The sequence below is a fragment of the Pseudopodoces humilis genome, chromosome 1 (genome assembly GCF_049639895.1).
Source record: "Pseudopodoces humilis isolate 2021_Gansu_Grassland_sample_001 chromosome 1, ASM4963989v1, whole genome shotgun sequence".
In the NCBI taxonomy this organism is placed as follows: domain Eukaryota; kingdom Metazoa; phylum Chordata; class Aves; order Passeriformes; family Paridae; genus Pseudopodoces; species Pseudopodoces humilis.
The window spans coordinates 2,521,061-2,543,356 of NC_142200.1; the positions used below are offsets into that span (position 1 = coordinate 2,521,061).

Sequence of the window (22,296 nt, forward strand, 5' to 3'; positions counted from 1 at the left end):
ATTACTGCTTCTTCTTCTCTGCAACTTTTAGGTTATTTTGAGTTTGCTGCAAAATTGAGTTCAGGGAGGCAATTGACTTCACCTGGCTGCAGAAAAGCCATTAGGAACTCCAAATTAGTGTGAAATAATTAATAGGAAAAGAAGATTAACGTGGCCAACACAGGTGCTTTTCATTAACATTAAGCAAAAGGATGTTCCTGTAGGTTCCTTCACTATGTGTGTTGTCCTGGACCTCCAGCAATTCCCTTTGGACATTAATTATATCCAGATCACTTGAGACAAGACCTTATAAACCTGACCAGGCATCGTATTTGGCTTAGCCTTGAAGAGGAACTGGAAGAAATTCCTGCTGGCATTTCTGCTTCCCTGCCAAAGCTGCTGGTGGAGGTGCTTGGGGCTGTCGACTGTCCCAGCACATGAGAGCCCGAGGGATGTCCAGGTGCAGCAGAATTATTTTCTCTCTCCTGAGCAGGACTGGGGGAAGCAGCCCATGAGTCCTGGGGCTCTCCTTTTCTCCAAGCACAGACACCACATCCCTCCACTGGCCAGTCCTCATCCAAAGCTGTCTCCTGTAGACAGAATTGTGATGAATTAAAGATTATAATTGCACTGAATCATGGAAAGTGATGAACTCTGAGTGTTCTCTGAAACAGTGGTTGTAAAAATCAAGTGTAAGGCTTGCATGGATTTTTAAGCTTCTCAACCTCTCCTTACAGTTCCCCGAAGGGAGATTGCAGCCAGGCTGGGGTCTGTCACTTCTGCCAGGTAGCATATGGTAGAAAAAGTGGAAATGGCCTTCAAGATTTACCAGGTGAGGTTTGTAGTGGACATTAGGAACAATTTCTTCAATGAAAGGCTCATCAGTCATGGGAACAGGGTGTCAGGGGAAGTGGCTGAGTCACTATCCCTGGAGATATTTGAAAGATGTGTAGATGTGGCACTCTAGGCACACAGTTTAGTGGTGGGTTTGGCAGTGCTTGGTTAAATGGTTGGATTCAAAGGTTTTTTCCCAACCTAAGTGATTCCATGATTCAGTTCATTTTTTCTTTCCCTTTTTTTAAATTTTTTTTTTCTCTTTTCTTTTTGCATTGATCCAGAGAGTGGCAGGTAATACAGAGGTCTAAGATGTCACAGCAGATGGGTGTGAGGTGATGTTGCTTGGCTGGATTTAAACTTGCAGCAACCTCACAGATTTTTGCCCAGAGGAAGGGATTTCTGGGATAAAACCCCACACCCAAGTCACAAAGCTCCTCAAGGTCCCACTCGCAGCTGAGGCCTCCCCCTGCAGGGTGTGCATTGACACACTTTGCTTTGGCAGAGCAGGTATTGAAAAGCTCTTTTTTCCGTCTGTTGTGCTTACCTGGGTGCCTGTGGGGCTTTTCAGGCAGAGAAAAGAAGAATTAAATAGGCAAATATCAGAAATGCCACTGTTAGCTGCTAAGGCTGCTTTAGGAATTGGTTGGTGAAGGTTTGAGTGACCTGGTCTAGTGGAAGGTGTTCCTGCCCATGGTGGCAGGAACAGATGATATTTAAGGTCCCTTCCAACCTCAAACATTCTATGATTTCTGTAAATAAAAATAAATATAGCAGCACTAAATATAGCAGGTTATCACTATATCCTAGGCAGGGAGATGTTGAACTGATAGCAGAGGAAGTCGGGTTGTCCTGGGATCCAAGGGGATTTTTCTGGAAAAATAAATAGAAACAGTACAAATTTTGTTTTGGGAATGTCCAGATAAGGAAAAAAAGAATAAACTATTTGTGTGTGGGATTCTGTAACACATCCATTGCAAAGCCTTCACAGCCTTGGGGACTCAGTACATATAAAAGTCCTTTTTTCCCAGCTGTGGCCCTGAACTTGTTAGTGTCAGGGCATGTATTTAATGCATAACATAATTTAATGCTTATCAGAAACCTCCTAATCCTTCTTGGGGAATCAAAATATTTAAGTATTCACTCGATGTAATCAAAGATGTTTAATTTTTTATCAGACTTCACATCCACTTTACTTCTCAGTCTTGGTTTGTCTTCCTTGGCTGCCTTGGTAGTACAGATGCAGTTTTGCTTTGCTTTCTGCTGCTGTCTTCATATTGTTCTGCTTGTCTGCCTGAACTGCTGCATCCTCCATGAATAGTTACAACATCTCAGCTTGATGTGTTGAAGCTTGAAATTGGAGTAGTTAAAACAGCCTTCTTGTTGCTATTTTCTTTTCTTTTGCAAAATAGAAACAAAATAAAAGCCAGAACTGGCAGCATGCTGTGACATGAAATAAAAGTCTAGGGGCAGGAAACTGCAAGCCAGATACAGTGCAATTTTCCCAGAAAAAAACATTCTCCATGAATTGCATTTTCAAAGTCAGTGTTTGGAAATTTTGGACAAAGGTTTCATTTGCCTTACTGTTTTTTTGTTTGTTTGTTGTTTTTTGGTTTTATTTTAGATTTAATTTGCATTTTTTTAGGTATGAGCGTGATCATGGGTGTTGTAAGATAGGTGTGAACTGAGAGGCCTTGAGGCCTCCATTTAAGTAATTTTGACTACAATGAATATGTGAAAGCTTAAAAAATGAATTATTTCCATGATTTCAGAGTATGATCCACATCTGTTGTCTCTTTCCAATTAGAGGATTGTGGCTCAAAGCGAGGAAACTAACAATAAATATAATTAAATCTCACCCTCCCAAATTAGCACCTGAATTTTTGGGTAATTTTTAACTTCATGGAACAACTCTGGGCCCTCAGTGTCGCTCTGTGTTTCCTTCTCAGGTGTGCACAGTCCCTGCAGTGATATTGGTGCTTCTCCTGCCTTTTGCAACGTTTGGGATATTTCATCTTTGCTCTTGGTGTGCCTTTGGCATTTGAAATGCTGCTCAGAAGCACCTGCTGGGTGCTGTGCAGGAGTGTCCCCACGTGGGAACCCACTGAAGTCTGCAGTCTGGGTTATTTGGGGATTTAAAGCAATATTGTTCCCATCTGGGTGATTACAACTGAGCTCTTGAGGGAGTTCCCAAGCTGTGAGTTGGTTGCTTCAGGGTTCATCTGAGGCTTTGTTCAGTACCTCAGTGCATGTGGACTCACTGGGCCAGGATGAAAATCTGTTGAGGCAAATTTAGTGTTTCTAAGGAAAGAATGGAAATAAAGAAGTTAAATAAACCCTCTCCCCATCCTCTAAAAAAAGCCCCACCCCTGCAAAATGAGTTCTATCGCAAAATCTGCACACCAGTTTTCTCTGGAATATGTTAGCACCCTGAAAATCCAAGAAAAACCTCCTAAAATGGGGGTATTCACAGTGTGTAAAGATCTAAAAATCTTACCCTCTCCTGCTCTTTGCAGTGATTTAATGAAATCTGGACCCTGTTAGTAACAAGTGAAATTCCTGGGGGACAGGGGAGCCTGTGCTGATTTCTGCTGTTCTGCAGCCTCCTCTGCAGAACAAAGGAAAGGAATGTCTGGGACAGCTGATTTAAGAGAAACTGCAGGAAGAGTGGGAAAATCTCTATCAATGAGGCCCTGTGCATTTGGATTAAACAGCATTTAATACCCTGGATTTGTGTCATGCTGGCAGGCTGATCCATGACTTTATTTACAGCTGTTACAGGGCTGAACGTCTCAGTGAGTGTGAGAAGCAGTGGCAAATCTGCTCTCTGGATGTGCAGCTGCTCCTCCAGCACCGGGAGATGCATCCTCAGCCCTAACCTGAGCAGTGCATCCATCAGGCTTCTCATTTTACCCAATTTCCCTCGTTTTTGCCTTGCTCCATCGTTGTCTTTCTGCTCTGCCAGATGCAGGTTGGGTGCGTGGTGTTTTAGCAGCTTAGGGAATTCTGGTTAAGGGGTGCAGAGGAGGTCAGAGTTCCAGTCTGCTGACTCAAAGAAATGAATCTCAGCTCCTGTTTGAGTCTGAGATGCTTCACTCAGAGGAGCAGCTGGGTAAAAGCTGGAGCTGTTGGACTCTTTCAGATGGACAAGCCCTGGGGTGTTTCAGGATGTGACCAAAGTTTCAGGTAAAGCAGCTTCTGGGAAACTCACAAAAGCTGACACAAGTGGGAGGCAAAATAAAAAACAAAAATCTGCTGGGAAGCTGCTGCCCTGAAACTGGTGACAAAGACATTGTTACAAATGAGTGTTTCTCTGGTGACTGTGAACAATCAAAATTGAAGTGCCTGGTTAAAGCTTATTTACATGATGTGTCCTTTCTCTGTAAGATGGGCTTAATACAGCCATAATTAATAGTGTTAAGCTGAAGGAAGGCAGATTTAGATTGGATATGAGGAAGAAATTCCTCCCTGTGAGAGTGGTGAGGCCCTGGCTCAGGTTGGCCAGAGGAGCTGTGGCTGCCCCATCCCTGGAAGTGTCCAAGGCCAGGTTGGACAGGGCTTGGAGCAGCCTGGGATAGTGGAAGGTGTTCCTGCCCATGGCAGCGGGTTGGAACTGGGTGATCCATAAGGTCCCTTCCAACCCAAACCATTCTGTGATTCTCTAGTATAGCTCAGTCCAACCCCACATCACTCCTTCTCTGGGGAGGATGAAACTGTGGAGAAGCTGGGGACAGTTTCAGGGATTTTAAAGCTGGGAAATGAAGCTAAAAAATCAGAACAAAAAAGCCAAACCCCAACAAACAAAAAATCCTAAATAAACAAACAAAACAATAAGAAAAAGAAAAAAAAAACCCAACACCAAAATTAACCCAGCAAAAAGCCAACCAACAAAAAGAAAAACACCCTACCTTCTACCAAACCTGAAACCCCAAAATGTTGAAACCCTCGCTTCAGTGTTCTTGTAGGGCAGATTTGAATACCTTGGCTAAAGTAGGAACCTTGGGAATGAAGTGTAAGAATTTTTCTGGGCACCAGCAGTAGAAATTCCTGGCACTGGAATTTCCCCTTCCTTTTGAACTATCAGGGAGGAATGGGAAGAAGAGGGGCCTCTCTTGGGGGTTGGGGGAGGAATGTGTGGAGGTCCCACTGAGCTCCCACCTGCCCCAAAAGCTTTGACCCCACGGGGCAGGTGCCCTCTGCTCGCTGCTTCCTGCCCTTTTCCACAGGCAGGACCTGCTCACGAGCCCTCCTGCTCTGGAAAGTGCTGGCTGACCATCACTTGGCACTGTGGTTTGTCATGCAGTCGTGGATCTGATACTCCCACTCCGTAAATGAAGTGGAATTATTTGTATTCTGATTGCTGATAATTCCTACAAATGCCATCTCAATCCGTGTGGGCTGTATCCACTGTGTTGCAGCAGCACCTTCACTGTCCTGGTGCTGCTGGATTTGTCTGTCCAGTGCAAGTTCCATGACCAGGCACTGTGTAAAGCTGCATCAGATCACCCTACCTGGGCTAAACTTCTGCAGCAAGGAGGAATCTACATCCCTCTCAAAGCACCATCCCCCTCTCAAAGTGATTGGTGGTGTGCAGTATTAACACAATTTGTTTTCTGTTCTCTTCACAGCCACCCAGATTGATCCCAGCGAACTGCAGGAACTTTTTCAGGAGACTTCAGCCAATGTCTTCCGAATTAACTCCAATGGTGCGTAAAATGAAAGGTTTCCTGGTGCATTCTGTGCCGTCCTGCTGATGATTCCTGAGCATGGACATGGCCCCTGGCAGCTCCTCTTGTCAGGGAGCAAATATTAATGCAGCTTTTCTGCTGCTGCATCTCATGAGCAGCAGCACATGTCCAACACACAGCTCCTTATAAGATGTAAAAATATTCCACCATATGTTCCATCCAACAGGCACAGACATATTCCAATCCTTGCTAAGACCACATCCTTTTTCTATTTTTAATTATGTCATCTGTTACAATAGAGAGCTAGAGCTCAGAAAGGTGGAACAAGGCAGGCTCATTTTCATTGCAGCACTACTGTGTTCAGAGCCTGTCACATGAGCTTGCAAAACATCTATCTCCCTTAGAAAAACACCAGCACCAAAACTCTGCTGTTCTCCACTCTGTGGCTGGGCAGGGGTGCTTTTGCTGCTCCTATCTCCCCAGCCCCTAGAGATGCAGAGTCCTTCCTCCTTTGAAACAGGTTCTTGCTCATCAGTTTCGTGGGGTTAGGCTGGAGGAATTTATCTTGCAGACAGATAAAAAGTAACCTTGCTGAGTGGAAGGCAGTGCCATTGTACCCCAGTTGTAAAATACAGCAGTGTCAGACAGGCCTCTGAAATTTTCAGTGCTGATTTTACAGTAGACCTTGAAATTGCTTTGGAGTCACCTGGAGAGCTTCTGTGTCTGTTCTTTCTGTCTTGGGTGACAGAAAGGAACCTAGCCTAGGTTCAGGGAAAGGGTTTTAGTGCCTCCTTATTTGTGTAATTCTTCCCCAGTGTGACCCAGGGGTGGAGCCCTGGTCGCTGTAGCAAGTGATCCTTGTTAGAACAAGGATGGGAATTAAAAACTTCTAAAATGTAGTTGTCTGTACTTTTGATGAGTTGTGTGTGCTCCCTCTGCCAGGAAAATTCAAGCACCAGTTTTTCTATAACTACAAGGGGTTGGTGACCCTTGTATTGGTGACACACATCCCATGTAAAAATGGGATTATGGCCACTGTGGGAGCTTGAACCTCCCAGTTGTGGTCATGGGTACTTGGCTGGCAGGTGGGTGAAAAACCACACCATAACACACAAAAAAACCTGCATTAGCAGTTTTGGCTGCTCCAGCACCAATAGTTTTAATTCGACAGTGCCAGTGATGAGCGGTAGTAGCACTTCTACTTCCAAAATGAGGGCTCAGACTGAACCTTCTGGTGAGTCTGTGTGTGCTGTTCTTGTCCAAACTGGACAGATTAGGGCTGACTTGATGTGCCCCTGTGCTTTAATCACAACTCCTTCTACGGTGGAGTTTTATCCTGAGAAAACCTAAAGGTGAATGGCACATCTCTTTCAAAATACAACCTGATTTCTGTTCTCATTCTTTGTTAGAATTGCCTTAACCCCTTCAGTTCATGTTAGACAACCTCTGTTGTTGTTACTTCTCCTCTCGAGATGGTGATGATGTGTTTCCTTTTAAGAGTTGCCTGAACTGCTCTGTGAAGCAGATAATGACAATGCATGCACTTAAAACTATTGCAAAAATAGAGAGGGTGCAGAGAAAAGCCAAAGCTGTTTGACATCTGAAAATCAGACTTTAAAATTCATGCCAACCAAATTTCTGTTTGAGACATCTAAGAGGGCTCGATTGTGGTGTATAAGTACCTCTCTAGGAAGAAAGACATCAAATAGATAGCAAGGGGCTCATTAATCTATCGTTCTCACACAGAAGGAGATCAGGAGACAGGAGTTAAAACTAGACAAATTCAGTCCTTCTGTATGAGGATAACCAGCCATTAGAACTGCTTATGGAGAGGGCTTGGAGGATTTGGCTTTGCCATGAACCTTTAAATCAAGATTCAAATGTCTTTTTTATAAGATATACTTTAGTCCAGCTGCAGTCCACAGTCTTGATGTGGGACTGATGGGACAAAATTTTATGGGAGGAAATCAGATTGGATAATCAGAATTGCTCTCTCTGGCTTTTAAAATCTATGAATCTATGAATCTATAATGCCTTTTAAAGTGCTTTCAGGTTGAAGGAATGCCCATAAGATACTCTTCTGTTGTTCCTCTGTTCACTACCTGTATTATTTTTTGCCTGACAAAATCAGTTTCACTCAGTTTATTTTTTATAGTCTTTCCCCCAAAACGTGGTTAGAGATTTTCAGGAGAAGGCTGCTGAGTGTACTGCTACGATTTAGCAGAGCTAATTCACTTTAGGTAAAGAACTTTTAAGGGTTAGAAAATGGGGAAGAGTGCCCATGATTCTTTCTGTGCTGCAAAGTCTCTTCAGGAAACTCAGGAAGCTCTGACTTGGAGCATGGAAAATAGGTCAATGATGTTGTTTGTGTAGCACCACACAAGTGGCTGAGCAAGGAACAGGCAGCTACGTTCCAGATGCTCACCAGATGATGGGGTTACTTCTCTTGTGCTGGGCATGGTGTCTTGAGCATCCTAAAAATTGCATAAATCCTATCACAGCTCCTCTTTCCCTTTGTTTCTTGGCTTGCTGCAGCCTCTCTGAGGTTCTTCAGGTTCCCCATTGTGTTTGGAGATCTAACCATGCACCTGAAATGTTCCTGTTCCTTTTTGGGGTGCTGAAGATCATAGAATCGTGGAGTTATAGAATCATTAAGGTTGGAAAAGACTTCCAAGATCTCCAAGTCCAAGCTTTGACTGAATGACACCAACGCCACTAAACCTTGGGAAATGCCTTGTCGGTTTGTTTTTGAACACTGCCAGGAATTGTGACTTCACCCCTTCCCTGGCCAGGCTCTTCCAAGCTGTCAGGAATTGGCCATGTTGTGCTTTTTGTTGTTTAGATTCTAAAAATCCCAGGTTGTGGCCAATCTCAGCAATACCTTTTATGTCTTTGGGGAATGACTATTTTTAATGAAACAAGAAGTCAACTTTGTCCCAGGATTTTAAAGCGCCATTGAATTTTATTGAGAAACACTGCAGGAGTAATAAACACTGTGTGCTTTGTCCCTCTTTTCTGTCCTTATTCTTTTTACAGAATTCTGAGCCTTTGGGGTGATTTCAATTCTTCTTGGGCACTTCAGGACTTGCTTCCTGACCAAGGGGGATTTTATAGCTCTGAGTTGATTATTCTCACCTATAAATGCTTCCTGTTCCCTTTTTCTGCCAGGAAAATGGAAATCTCCCTCATTTGTTGAACAAAAATCTTAGCCAGGACAGCTGGTTCTGTTTATGCTACTGGATCACTCTCCTGCTGGGTTGTGAGCTTATTGACATTTTTTTAAGGCCATCTCTTACAGAAGTATGGAGGGGTAGAGGAAGAGTTTCCCTAATCTTTGCATCTGCTTTCTTTCTCTCAATCTTTTGGGGCTGTTCCTGCTGAAAGTGGGGAAGGTTCCTAGAATCATAGAGTCACAGAATTGTTTGGGATTGGAAGGGACCTTAAAAGTCATCTTGTCCCAACACCTTGCCATGGGCAGGGACACCTTCCAGTAGACCAGGTTGTCACTTTCATGTTTTTGGGTTTTTAAATTTAGTTGATTTTCCTATCAGGACACAAACAGGAGCTTGAATTCTGCCTGAATTTGTCTCATTTATGGCTTTTATTTTTTTTTTTTTCACCTATACTTTTATCAAGACTTTGCATATTTTTTTTCTCATGTGCAGCTTTTAGCTGCCTCTTAGTAAGTATCTCATAAATAAGTGCAATAAATAACACTCCTAAGTGGAGTTGCTCTGGTGCATCTTGTCTGATCAGCGGAGGATATGCTGGAGGAATCAGACCTGAGCTGCCCAGATGGAGAACCTGACCTCTCTGATGGGTCTCTTGCCTCTCTAATTCCTGCTCCTCACTCATTAATGATGGCCCATAATAGGTTGGTGCCACGTGCAGTCCCATTTCCTCGATCTTAAAGGCTAAGCAGAGGATTTTTTCCACATCCCTCAGGTGTGATAGGGTCTCCACTGCCATCCCAGGATGGTTATTTATCCCCCATTGATTTAAGGAATGAAATGGCACAGGCAACGAGGGTCCAAGCTCTCAGTGCAGCAAATCAGTGCAGCCCCAACATCACTGATGCCTTGTGAATGTGTCTCATTCTGGAGGACTCAGGCGTGCCTTTTAATAACAAAAAGAACAAGACTTTTAAAATAAGATTCCTGTTTTACGAATGGCTTCACACATCCTTCCAGCAAAGCTTGATGATTTGCTCCTCTGGTCAAATTACTGCTCACATGACCAGAAGTGGTACATTGAGAGGGATTTTCCACATCCAGCACAGGAACTGCAGAGATTTTGATGAATTTATTCTTGGTCAAAGAAAGTTAGATTTAACTGAGATTTGATTATAGAATCACAGAATGGCTTGGGTTGGAAAGGACCTTAAAGATCACTTGGTTCCCAACCCCCTGCCATGAGCAGGGACAGCTTCTACTCTCCCAGGTTGCTTCAAGCCTTGTTCAACCTGGCCTTGGACACTTCCAGGGTTGGGGCAGCCACAGCTTCTCTGGGCAACCTGAGCCAGGGCCTCCCCAGCTTCACAGTAAAGAATTTCTTCCTAATATCCAGTCTAAGCCTGTCCTCCATCAGTGTAAATCCTCTCCTGCTTGTCCTATCACTTCATGCCCTGCTCCAGAGTCCCTCTCTATTTCTCTTGGAGCCCCTTTAGGCACTGGAAGGTGCTCTGAGCTCTCTCTGGAGTCTCTTCTCCAGGCTGAATAATCCAGCAGTCCCAGCCTGGCTTCAGAGCAGAGATGCTCCAGCCCTGTGATCATCTCCATGGCCACCTGGATTTTCTTCAACAGGTCCACATCCTTCTTGTGTTGGGGGCCACAGAGCTGGATGCAGTGCAGGTGGGGTCTCATGGGAGGGGAGCAGAGGGGGAGAATCACCTCTACTGAGCTTCTAGCCACTCCTCTTTTGATGCAGCCCAGGATGCTTTCGGCTTTCCTGAGATTCAGGAAACTCATGTTGGAGCCTTAGTCCCGCTGTTTTCCAGATAAGAGCTATAGCAAATGGCAACCTCTGGCTCCTCCAGAGTGCATATCTTGTCATTTTGGGACAACTGACATTTATTTAGTTTTCTAAATACTATGTTTAAATTGGAATATTAGATAAAATTATTGGATAAGAACTTAATCCAGGTCACATTCTCATCTAACTGACAAACACTTTCCTCACCTCTTTCATTCATGTCTCATATTCTTTTCAACTTTTCGCAGGTTTTCCAAAATGCTGAACAAATCTGTCAGCTTCTGGGTTTGCCTCAGTGTGAAATGGCATGAGTGTGAAGTCTTGAACTGTTCTGTTCAGTAGCAGAACTTCTTTCCTGTCCAATCATCTCCAAAGCAGCTTCAGCAAAACTCACTTTGAATTGTCCTTATTTTCTCAGGTCAGGTTAGAAAGGTTCATGGAGGCTGTAGCTGCTGATTTTGTTCTGGAATTGCACACATGACATTAACTGGTTCTTACAAATTCAGTGTCCACACAAGTCCTTTCTTCACCTTGGCTTGCTGTCTGTTCTCCAAGGACCACACTCTGCTTTGTTCCAAAGGGTTGATGGGTCCAGAAGGATTTTTAATTGATGAAAAAAATTGTGTTAAAACTGGACAGCACGTATATTGTATGGGAAATTGATTTGTTAGGATTGTGGAGAGGGAAAGAGGGAATTATAGTATCCATGGGATCTCTGCAGGGCCAGTACTGTCCTTCTACAGAAGCAAGTGGTTATTGGTGAAAACTTCCAATTTCTTCTTTAAAACATTGTGCTTCCAGCAAAGAAGAATAATTATTAGCTCAGTTATAGACAATTCCTTGAGGCTTTATCTTATTGAATCTCCAAACTCTGCAGTAAAATCTGTTATTGAGAACTAGCACTGGTGGAAATACATGGTGCTATTCAAAGTGGTTTTTTGAATATTCATGTAGTTCAGGCACATTAGTTACTTTTTATGCTGCTTAGTGACTTTTGGTGTCAAGCCAGCAGAGCCCAAAAGAGAAGAGTGGATTTTGACTGTCAGTGGAAATATAATTAAGTGACTTGTTCAAAACTACAGGCCAAGTCCAAGTCTGCAGAGTCATTAAAACAGAGGATTTCTTAAATTTCTGCTGAAATAATTGAGCCATGTTTTTAATCTCTTCTTCTTTCTGTCCTTAAATACTGAAGCGTGACTGATAACAGGTTATGGGTTTTTACAGTTGGAAACGTCCTGAGAGAAATCCCACATGTAAATATCAAGAATGTAATTTATTTAACATGTTTCATTGGGGGAAATCTTGAAGTGCTTTGCTTGCTGGCTGTGCTAAATCCAAAGGTAGTGACCTGTTGTTAATTTGAAAGTGAATTGAGACAGTGAAATTTAAGAGTGGAAAAAGACAACAGTACTCCTAGATTTCTGCTTTTATATACACACACACATATATAGATATATTTTTTAAATCTGAAGTAATTGCAAATTACAGAGCAGATCATGTTTGCACCTCCCAGTTGCTTTTAGGATATTCTCTCCTGATGGAAAAGCCCAAGAATATGTTGAGCACAAACACAGAAGATCATTCTCCATTTTTTCTGAGCCAAAAGACAGAAAACATTTTGAGTGTTAGCATCTTGAACAAGAAGATGGGAGATATCAGAGTAGACATCAACGTTCTGCGCCTTTATTATTATTATTCAGAGCAATAAATAGTTATTATTCAATCTCTTGCCTCTTCACCAGGGGCACGTTTCCAACTGGAAATGTTCAATGCACAATTCTATGTCAGCTCAAGGCTGGAAGAGCCAGAGATCTGTGCAGGGTCCATGGAACAGAGGTTTTCCTGACAAGGGGTCATATTCCATCATGTCATGGCATGTTATACATGGATTCACCATTTATGCTTCCAATGTATCATTCTGTGGCAGTGGCTACCGGTAGATGTCCCCTTTCTCTCACAGGTTACTTGTTCAAACACTTCATTGTATTTTTTTAAAAGTATTAAATTAAATTAAAAGACAAACACCTGAACAAAAATTCAGTATTTTTTTTTTTTTTTCCTCTGAAAAGGTGTGCTGTTTCTTTATCTTCTCTTTCTCTGCTGTTGACAGTGACCTCTCTGGAAAGAAGTCTTCGATCCCTGGGGACCTCGAATGATACTCAAGAGTTGCAGGATGGACTGTGAGTTTATTTTAAATTGTTGCAGATCTTTCTTTGTCCCAGCCTTTTCATTTTTTCCCCTCATCTATCCTCACCCTTTATTCCATCCTTTTATTATAGCTGGACATCTTTTTGTCAGGATTGCTTTGTTTTTTTCCGTTCCTGTTGGTGATTAATGGTGGTAGGATGTGTATTGATCGTATAAAGCTTTGCTTGTGCTGGTTTCAGGTGGCAGAGAATGGTGTGGAGATAACACAAAAAAGATGACCCATGGTGAAAGAAGGCATTCTGTGGTTCTTGGAGACATTGTTATTTTGTTTTTGGTTGTTTTTTGTTGCTGGGGGTGGTGGGTATTTATTTTTTGAAGTGAAGCCGGAGTAGGAAACTGTGCTGGTTTTGGCTGGGATGGAGATAATTTTCTTCACAGTATCCAGTTTGAGACTATGGTTTGGATTTATAATGAAAGCAGTGTTGATAATCCAGGGATATTTTAGTTACTGCTGAGCAGTTCTTACACAGAGTCAAGGCCTTTCCTGCTTCTCACCCCACCCCACCAGCAAATACAGAATGAGCAGCTGAGGGAGCTTAGCTGCTGGCTGGAGATGAACCAAAACAGATGTTTCTGTGGCTTTTTCCTTTTCTTTTACCCGCCAAGTTCTACTTGGCCAAGGTCCATGAACCCAAAGGAAAGAGAAAAGGGACTTGTGACAGAGGCATGGAGTGACAGAACAAGGGGGAGTGGCTTCAGACTGAAAGGCAGTAGGTGTAGATTGGATATCAGGAAGAAATTCATCCCTATGGGGAGGAAATTCCCTCCTGTGAGGCCCTGGCACAGATTGCCCAGAGGAGCTGTGGCTGCCCCATCCCTGGAAGTGTCCAAGGCCAGGTTGGACAGGGTTTGGAGCAACCTGGGGTAGTGGAAAGTGTCCCTGTCCATGGCAGGGGCACTGGAACCAAGTGATCTTTAAGAACCCCTCCAACCCAAAACATTCCATGGTTCTATGAAAAAAAATTAAAAATAAAAAAAATTTAAAAAATAGGGAGAGGATATTTTATAGGAGGAAAAGTGCTTTGTGGTGTTGGAAGCTGCATCACAGCATCATGTGGCACAGCACTGACAAAATGAAACTTGATTTGCAGTTGCAGGAGACACAGTTCATTAAACTCCCTCTTCCAGAGCTGTGTACACACAAACACACACAGTTCGCTGTCATTGTACACGTGCGAATTACAGAATTCAAATGACTTCCCCAAATGTATCACAATTTACTAAAGGTGTCTTCCTTCAAGCAGCTTGCAGGCAAAAATTAACTGTTTAGTATATGTCTCTGATTCCATGGGTGTGACTGCTGTTCCTGCTGAGATTTGGCTGTGAAGAAAGAGGAGACTTTGGGGGTTATTTCTTTATTTGCCTGATGGGCTTTACTGACCTTCTCAATACAACATAAACTCTCAGACCTGTTTGCAATGTCTCCCCTTTTCTCTCCAATCCATTGCTTTCATCAGGTCTGCCCTAATTCACATATACTCTGTTTTGCAAACCAGAGGATTAAAAATAGTAATAGTCAGAAGATTTGAAAGTAAATTTAGGAGACTGGAGAGGATGTAAGAGTAAAAAGTCAGCCTGTGAAGATCGATGTAATCAAGAAAGATGTTTACATGTACAAAATTATTTGAAGCACAAAGCACCTTAATAACTGCTGGAGATCCTTAACCAAGGAAAGACTATCATGCAGATATTGTGTTTGCTCTCCTAAACTATTCTGTTGGTTTGTTTTTTTTAAATTAAAGAATCAATTCCTCGACTCTTCAGAGCACTCCAGAAACATGGATGGATAATTTTCCTCTTTCCTGAGCAGTTACATAAATAGATGCATAAGGCACTAATTGCACTAATTATTTTTTGATCTCGGAATTATTGTTAATTGTCCAGATAGTTAAATGCAGCTTTTTAAAATTTTAACTGTGCTTCCCTATCCCTATCAGCCCCAGAATTCTTCCAGCTGTCTCCTGGTTCATCCCCACTCCCCATGGGGAGTCTCCCATTTGACTTCTTGTATCTCCATACGGAGAAGAACCAGGGTGCTCTGCTGAGTTGGACCAGCAGCTCTCCTCCCCTCAACCCTCCCTTTCTGCCATCCTGTCCTTCCAGTGCCCCCCTTTCTCATCACCAGATTCAGGCAAACAGCCTCGTGTGCTCTGCAAGAACTTCTGCCTGACTCTGGTGAGAGCTGCACCAGCAGAAAGCAGCGTGCCATGAATCACTGGAGCTGGCAGGGCTGCATAGATCTCAGCTCAGGAGGGTCAGCTCTTCAGGTGAGACCTTTGGGGCAGTGCTTTCTGCTTCCCCAGCTGCAAATCATGGCTTAATCTTCCTCCTCTGCCACTTGACCCCTCTCCTTCAAAGGCTGATGCATGTGTCTCCTTGAACACCCTCTAGCTTGGAAGATGGGAGCAGTGAGGGAACACTTGGCAGGTTTATAGCCCTGGCTGTTAGGAAAAAGATAATGGTTTTGGGTATCTAAGTAGTAAAATTACCACAATTTCTACTTTCTTGTTAAGTGGCTGTCACACTGCCTAAAGTGAGGCCACCTGAAATTAGGCAGATGAGGGAAGGCAGAGTATTTGGGAATAGGGCTTAATGGTGAATTGTTCTGCCACACATGACATTCAGCTGCTCTGGATTGTAAACTGCAGAAATGTTTGCTTATCCAGCTTCAGGGCCCTGATAAAACAGAAAAAATCCCCAGAGTTACCTGCTTCCTTTTCAAATCCAGGCAGACTTTCTGCATCTTAAGCACAGGACTCACAAAGGCATCAGATGAGGGCAGGATTCTTACAGTCACATTGGTCAACTCCCTTTTCTGAAATGGTTTTTCTGCTTTTGAGAGCTGAGTCTTTCAGAATAAGGATTGTATCTGTGGCAAGTAAATTTGGGAGAGTTCATCCCACATGGAATGCCAGCTCTAGTCAGTGAGACAGACTTGGCTGCTGCTGTGAGCAGGGTATATATCAGACACAAAGTGAATAATCCTGGTCGAAGCTCTTCCCAGAGCCAGCACAAATATTTGTGTGCTGCATGCTTGGAGCTGGCTGTGCTGGCAAGTGAAATGTAAATGCCCATACAAAGCTCTTGGATGAATGCAACTGACCCTGGATTAATTGGGAAGGGAGTGGGATCAAAGGGAAAAAAGGTGCATGGAGCTGGGAAGAGGAGCTAAGGCCAGGAGGCAAAGCTGAGGCTTTCTCCAGTGATGCAGGAAAAATCAACTGATTTGTTTTCTCTCTGACCTTTGGTTTAATAATCCAGGCTTCCAAGGCATTTATCTGCCTCCTTAGCCAGAGTGTGTGGGTTGAGGGGGTTCTCCAACATTAGTCACTGAAGGTAATGAGTTTTTAATTTAGGCAAATCAAATTAAGCACCCAGGTAGAGAATTGTCTCCAAGAGACAGTGGAAACCAGTCTCCTTTCTTTTGATTGCTGTAGCTCTTGGGTCTCCCAACATCCTCCACAAAGTGGCTGGAAATGAAAGCCTCCCTATAACCTGGACAATGCTCTCTGAGAGGTGTATTAGAAGAAGAAAAAAGCAATTAAAAGTCTTTAATTTTCACACAACCTGACCCTGCCTTATTGTGATCTCAAGAAAAGCAAAGTGTCTGAGCAGGCTGCAAGAGGCATTTGCTGACTACCTGGAAGCCATGAAACCGAGCTTGAAGTGGCAATGAAAGGTCCTTGATGGCCTTTCCTTGGAGGCTGGGTGGCTACAGAACTGATCCAGGCTTTCCAAACCAGGCTTCTGCACTGCTTACTTCAGAGAGGAGTTTGTCACCTTATTGCACATTTGACCTTGTGTCATTGCAAGGTCAAGAGGAACAAGAGCATTGAGTCACAATCACAGCTTATTCCAATTTTCAGGTGTGTCTGGGATGGAGCCCATAGGTCTTCACTATGTGGCATTTTTGGATCCTTCACTAATTACTAGCAGAATAATTTGCCTGTTTAAGGAGGAGTTATAAGTAGGATATTTTTGGGGCTTTTAGCATTGATGAGATTTTAGCATTGATGAGATTTTAGTACTGATGAGATTTACTGAAAAAAAATAATAAAAAATGTTGATTTCTCCTGATCTGAGAAAAAAAACCAAAAAAACTTCTAGCTTCCACCTTACTTTTCTTACTGGAATTAATTTTTTTTTAAAAGTGCACATTACTGAAACACGTAGGATTTTTTTCTGCAACTGAGAGACTGCTCAGCTCTACATCTGTACAGTGTGAGAGAACAGACCTGGTTTTTGATTAAACTGATACAAAATCTTGGTTAAGATGGTGCATGGCAGAGAATTCCTATGGCCACGAAGGAGTTTCAAAGTATTTTCCAAGTGGGAAAGCTGAGTTTGAGATCTGAACTGCTTCACGGTGAGAGAACTCAACAGTTCTGGAAGAGACTGAAAGTGCAGCTTTTGTATTACTGCTCTCGGTTTTTGGTCAAATATTAAGAGAGCACCTCTTTTCCTTGGATGTGCATATGTAGATTGCTATATTCTTTGCTGGGATTGAAGGCAATTCCATCTTCCTCACCCTTCCCCAGGAAATTTGCATCATCACCAGCAGATTTTTTTGGGAACAGTAAAATCACTTCATCAGTTTATTTTGCCACCCTAAAATTGGTGGAAGCCTAGGGTGAAGTGTTGTCAGTTTGGGCTGCTTTTGGGAAGAGAGGCATCCCTGTCCACGACTGAAGCCACAAGCTTTTCCATGCTCTCAGGCTCAGTCTGAGGTGCTTTGCTGGATTTGTAGAAGCATTTTTGTCACATGTTGATATTCAGGATAGAATCAGGAAGTTTGAGACGGATTGGACTCATCTGTGAGCCTTGCTTGGCACAAGTTTTTACACACTCTTAAGGATAAAGGTGGTTGCCTAAATTTTCTTGTCAAGCTTTGGCTTATCCTGGTTAGGTCAGAGAATCATGGAATGGTTTGGGTTGGAAAGGATCTCAAAGACTGTAGTTCCAACACTCCCCTTTCATGGACAGGGACACCTTCCACTAGATCAGGTTGCTCAAAGTCCTATCCAGCCTGGCCTTGAGCACTTCCAGGGATGAGGCATCCACAGCTTCTCTGGAAAACCTGTGCCAGGGCCTCAGCACCTTCACAGCCAAGGATTTCTTCCCAGTCTCCAATTTAAACTTGTCCATCTCACTTCAAAGTTATTCCCCTGTGTCCTGCAACTTCATCCCTTTTCCAAAGTCCCTCTCCAGCTCTTCTGGAGCCCCTTTAGGCTCTGGAAGGGCCTCTGAGCTCTCCCTGGAGCCTTTTCCAGGTGAACACTGCCAGCTCTCCCAGCCTGGCTCCAGAGCAGAGGGGCTCCAATGCCCAGATCATCATTGTGGTCTTCTCTGGACTCATTCCAAGAGCTCCACAACCTTCTGACGTTTGGTGACCTCAGAGCTGGACACAGCACTGCAGGTGGGGTATCAAGAGGTCACAGCAGAGGGGAAGAATCTCCTCCTTTGACCTCCTGGCCACACTTATGATGCAGCCCAGGATGTGACTGGTGACTCTTGGGGCTGTTGAGGTGCCCCAGGTTGTCTGAGACACATTGGTGGGGTTGGCAGTTTTGGCACAGGACTTGCTGTTCTTTCCCCTCCGAAATGGCAGCATTAGGTGTGGTGGCACCCTGGGACATCTCAAGGGACACCCTGTGAGCCCCTCATTCAAATGAGGGAACTGGCACTGCTATTTCATCTTCAGGGTGAGTGATCACGGTGACTCAGTCTGTTCCCACCTAACTCAGATTGCAGTAAGAAATGCAGTAACCCTCGGTTTTTTGGGGGGAGCTGTGGGGTCATTTGTACCTCAGCTGCACCAAAGTGAGGTTTGGACATGTTCCCATGTTCCTCTGGATGCTCCAGAGAGGCTGAGTAGTTCTTCTCATGGCTTGAAGCCGCACCAACCCGCTGCAGAGCTGGATGAATCCATGACCCTCAGCTTTTCTGAACTGACATGAAACAGTAAAGGCTTTTTTTTTCTCAGTTAATTTGATCATTTATGTATATTGTTTCTTTCTTCTTTTCTTGTTTTACCATTATGTTTGATAAGTTGGAGGTAGAGCTTATTTTTTATTTTTTTTAAACATCTGTTAAAAAGGTTTTAATTCTTCTGGGATGCAGATTCATTTAGAGCAGAATGATGTTTTAAAGTCATAATTTACGGAAAGAAGATTTGTTAAAGTAAATCAGACAGAAGCTTTTAAGTGTCAGCATGTTTAATTAAGGGTAGAATTTAATAATGTTTTATATGGTTTTGTTATACTGCTTGTAGAAGCTTAAAAAAAAAAAAAAAGATTTCCATAAATATTTTGAAATGTCATTTTGATTCTGTTAATATGTTAAACCCTTCAAAGTAATACCTTCCCCGTTCAACTCAAAGCAGTCGGATTAACTTTATCTATCCCCCATTTATCACTCCTGGCATCAATTTCTGACAGGAAAAACCTTCTAGGTTTTGGCAGTAAAAATGGGTTGCCAGATTGCAACATTTGCATTTAACTGTATAATACACTCGCTGCCTTAATATCTGTATTTATGTGACAGATCTCACCCTTAAGAATCCCAGAGCTCCAGCTATGTTACATCCCTGTGATAAATTACAAAAGCTGGTGATGAATTGCAGAATCCTCCAATGATGATAAATTCATACACTTTTGAACTGCCTGTCCTGCTTAGAGAGGTCCTTGGAGTATCCCTTCACATGCTTGAGCAGTTTCTAATGGCCACTACCAATCAATCTGTCAGCAAAGTTTTTTCTTTTCAGTGCTTTTCTCCCAAAATTGTCCTTGCCAGAGTTCTGAGGTGGCCAGAAACCTTGGTCAAAAGCAAAAGTGTCTTTCCTACACCAAGATGGGTTGTGGATGTAGGCTGGGAATTTTAAACCCTCTAGTGATAGAACAATGATTATTCGTTGTGGCAAGGGATGGATGATCCAGGAGATGACAAGGAGTGGTGGCGTCTGGGGAATAACCAAGAATCTCTTGAAGGTTTCTTACTGCTGCTGCTGTTTATGTAATTTTTCAATGCTTTCATGATTCAGCTTATGGTTTCTGTCATCTCTTCAGTGCAGGGAATCACAGAAAATCACAGCCTGAGTAAGGCTGGAAGGCACCACAGTGGGTTGTGTTGTTCTTCATTATGTTCAGGTGGAACCTCCTGGGCATTGGTTCCTCTTCTCAAGGCTGAACAGGACAATCTTCTTCAGCCTTGTCTCATAAGTGAGGTGCTTCAGTCCCCAATTCACCTTCATGGCCCTCCACTGGACCCACTCGAGCAGCTCCATCTCTGTCATCCTGAGGAGCCCAGAACTGGACAGAACACTCCATTTGTGCCTCACCAGGGCTGAGAAGGGGGGCAGGGTCACCTCCCTCAATCTGCTGGCAGTGCTCTTCCTAATGCACCCCAGGATCCCATTGGCCTTCTTGGCCAGAAGAGCAATTCCTGCTTGTCCACCAGGACCCCCCTGGTTTTTCTTCTCAGAACTGCAGAGCCAAGGGAAGAATAGCACAGTTGATGCTGGTGAAAGCTGCATTGATTTGGAGCCCAAGCCTTCCCACATATCCTTGTTCCCATCTCCAGTTTGCAGATTTGCCCACTGGCTTTGGGTCCAGCTGGTTAAACACCAGGGCTGTAGCATCTCCAAGGGAGATGAGGAGCAGGAGAAGTTACCACTGTGCGAGCCCAAGTCCTTGCACATTTCCTCCAAGGATCTTCAGCAGTGTCCCGTGGCCTTTAAGCCATTTGGAGCACAGATCTGGGTAAACAGTGAGATGATTTTTATCTTCTGCCAGTTACTAGATACTGGAAAAATAATCCTTCTCCTCACCCCATTCCTGCTTTGGTGCCCCAGGTGAAAAGTGCTCACTCTTCTGTGCAATCCCACCCTTAAGGGGAAGGGAACACCGAGATTTGTGGGTGCTTGTGGTCAAAAGAAACGGCAAAAGTCAGAGGAGCCGCGCAAGGTCACAGAGATTCATTAGCAAATTGAACATTTAGCATAGAAATCAGTATAATTAGTCCCTGACTTCCTGTCTAAACAAAAGGGAGTGGGTTTTGTATAAGGGGGTAGGGTGAAAGGGAAGGGAGAGAGATGGATTAAACATAGGGAGAAAGGGAAAAAGAGAAGGAGAAAGAGAGATCACCAGTCCTGACTCCAGTGTTGATCCAGCTGATGGAGTGTCCAGGTTTTGGGGTGCCCATCCCTTCATGGGGTTACCTTTTATAGATCAGTTTTTCCTGCTATTTTATCTCTTTCCATGCAAATCACTTGTCATGCACAGCTTATTCTTCTAGACCTGTCTGGAAATGGGTTGGAGCCTTCAGGGATCTCAGGTGATCTTGATCCCCTACTACAGCCCATACCCCATTCCCAACCTCATTCCTGTGCCTGTGCTGTGCTGTGTTGATCTCCAGGAACCAAAACCTGGATGTTTCTCCCAGAAAAGTGCTGCCCTACCTCTGCACCACCCTTCTGCAGCAGAATATTATTACCAACAATCCTTGCTTGGCTCCACCACCATCCAGCTGTCAGTGTTTGAGACATCCACATTGCCTCCCTTATCTCCCAAGCCCCTCCATCTCCCGTTTTGGAAGCCAACTGCATCCCCCAGCGAGCACTCTATTTGTAGCAAGAAAATTTTACACTACCAGAAGTGTAGCTGGATATTGCTATGTGTAAAAATACTGTCATGTTTTGGGTTTGTTGGGTTTTTTTTTTCATAAATTTATTCTTAGATGTTTATCTGGGAAATGCTGATTTCACACTGATGTTGTTTTTATTTTTTTGTTTTATGGGTGACAGAAGGACAAAGGAATAAATAGAATAAAACGTTCCTTCTCTTTTCATCTCTTGAGCCGTCATGATAGTTTTGCTAATTTTTCAGAAGCCTTTCTGAGATTAATCATCAAAAAATAGGCAAATTTTCCTCCTTAATATTACTAAAATAGTAGCTTTTTAATTTGGGCTTTACATCTTTTGACATTTTCGTGTATTAGCAATGAAATGTGGGATATGATTAGGTTAAAAATTGTTGTTTTGAGTCAACAGAGAAAAATTCATCCTCCCCCACCTTGAAAAACAAATCAGCTTCAGATATTTTACCTCTCTCCTCCCGCAGAGTTTTAAAAAGTCCAAGACAAGATCATATTCTGTTAGCATAGCCTGCAGAGGACAAATAATTTTATATTTGGGTTGAAATATCCACAGGCAGGAAGTTTATCTAATGACTTGAGATCCTGATTGGAGTGACTTCCCTCTGGCTCTCTAAGTACAAGTTTTGTAAATTTTTTAAGGCCAGAAAATAATTCTTGGAGGTGGGATAGGACAACAGCACGCTTCTGATGGGTTTTAATGCCATTTGTTCCGAGTGCAGCCACGCAGTTCATGTTGATTGGCTGGGGGGACCTGTGGGATGAGGTTTGTTTAGGAATTCCCATGTGGAGCTGAACATTCATTTTCCCAGGGGCTCCTCCAGGGTCCTGGCACAGCAGCCCAAATGAGCAAATGGTTGTTGGAATCCTTGTGGCTCTGGCTGAGCCATCCCATGTTTCTGCAGGATGTCTGTGGGAGCAATTAGCATCCTCTGGAAGGTGTGCTGGGGGAGAAAGAGAGAAAGAG

At 43.4% G+C, this 22,296-nt stretch overlaps 1 protein-coding gene across 15 annotated transcripts in view; it reads left to right on the plus strand.

The window, feature by feature from the left end:
- TSNARE1 (t-SNARE domain containing 1) overlaps positions 1–22,296 on the plus strand; it is a 455,536-nt gene that overhangs the window by 143,509 nt on the left and 289,731 nt on the right. For all 15 annotated transcript variants that reach the window (XM_088056786.1, XM_088056777.1, XM_088056781.1 and 12 more), the window contains 2 exons: positions 5,442–5,519; positions 12,583–12,652. In XM_088056786.1, the coding sequence (XP_087912912.1) occupies positions 5,442–5,519; positions 12,583–12,652 (148 nt within the window). The remainder of the gene's footprint in view (positions 1–5,441; positions 5,520–12,582; positions 12,653–22,296) is intronic.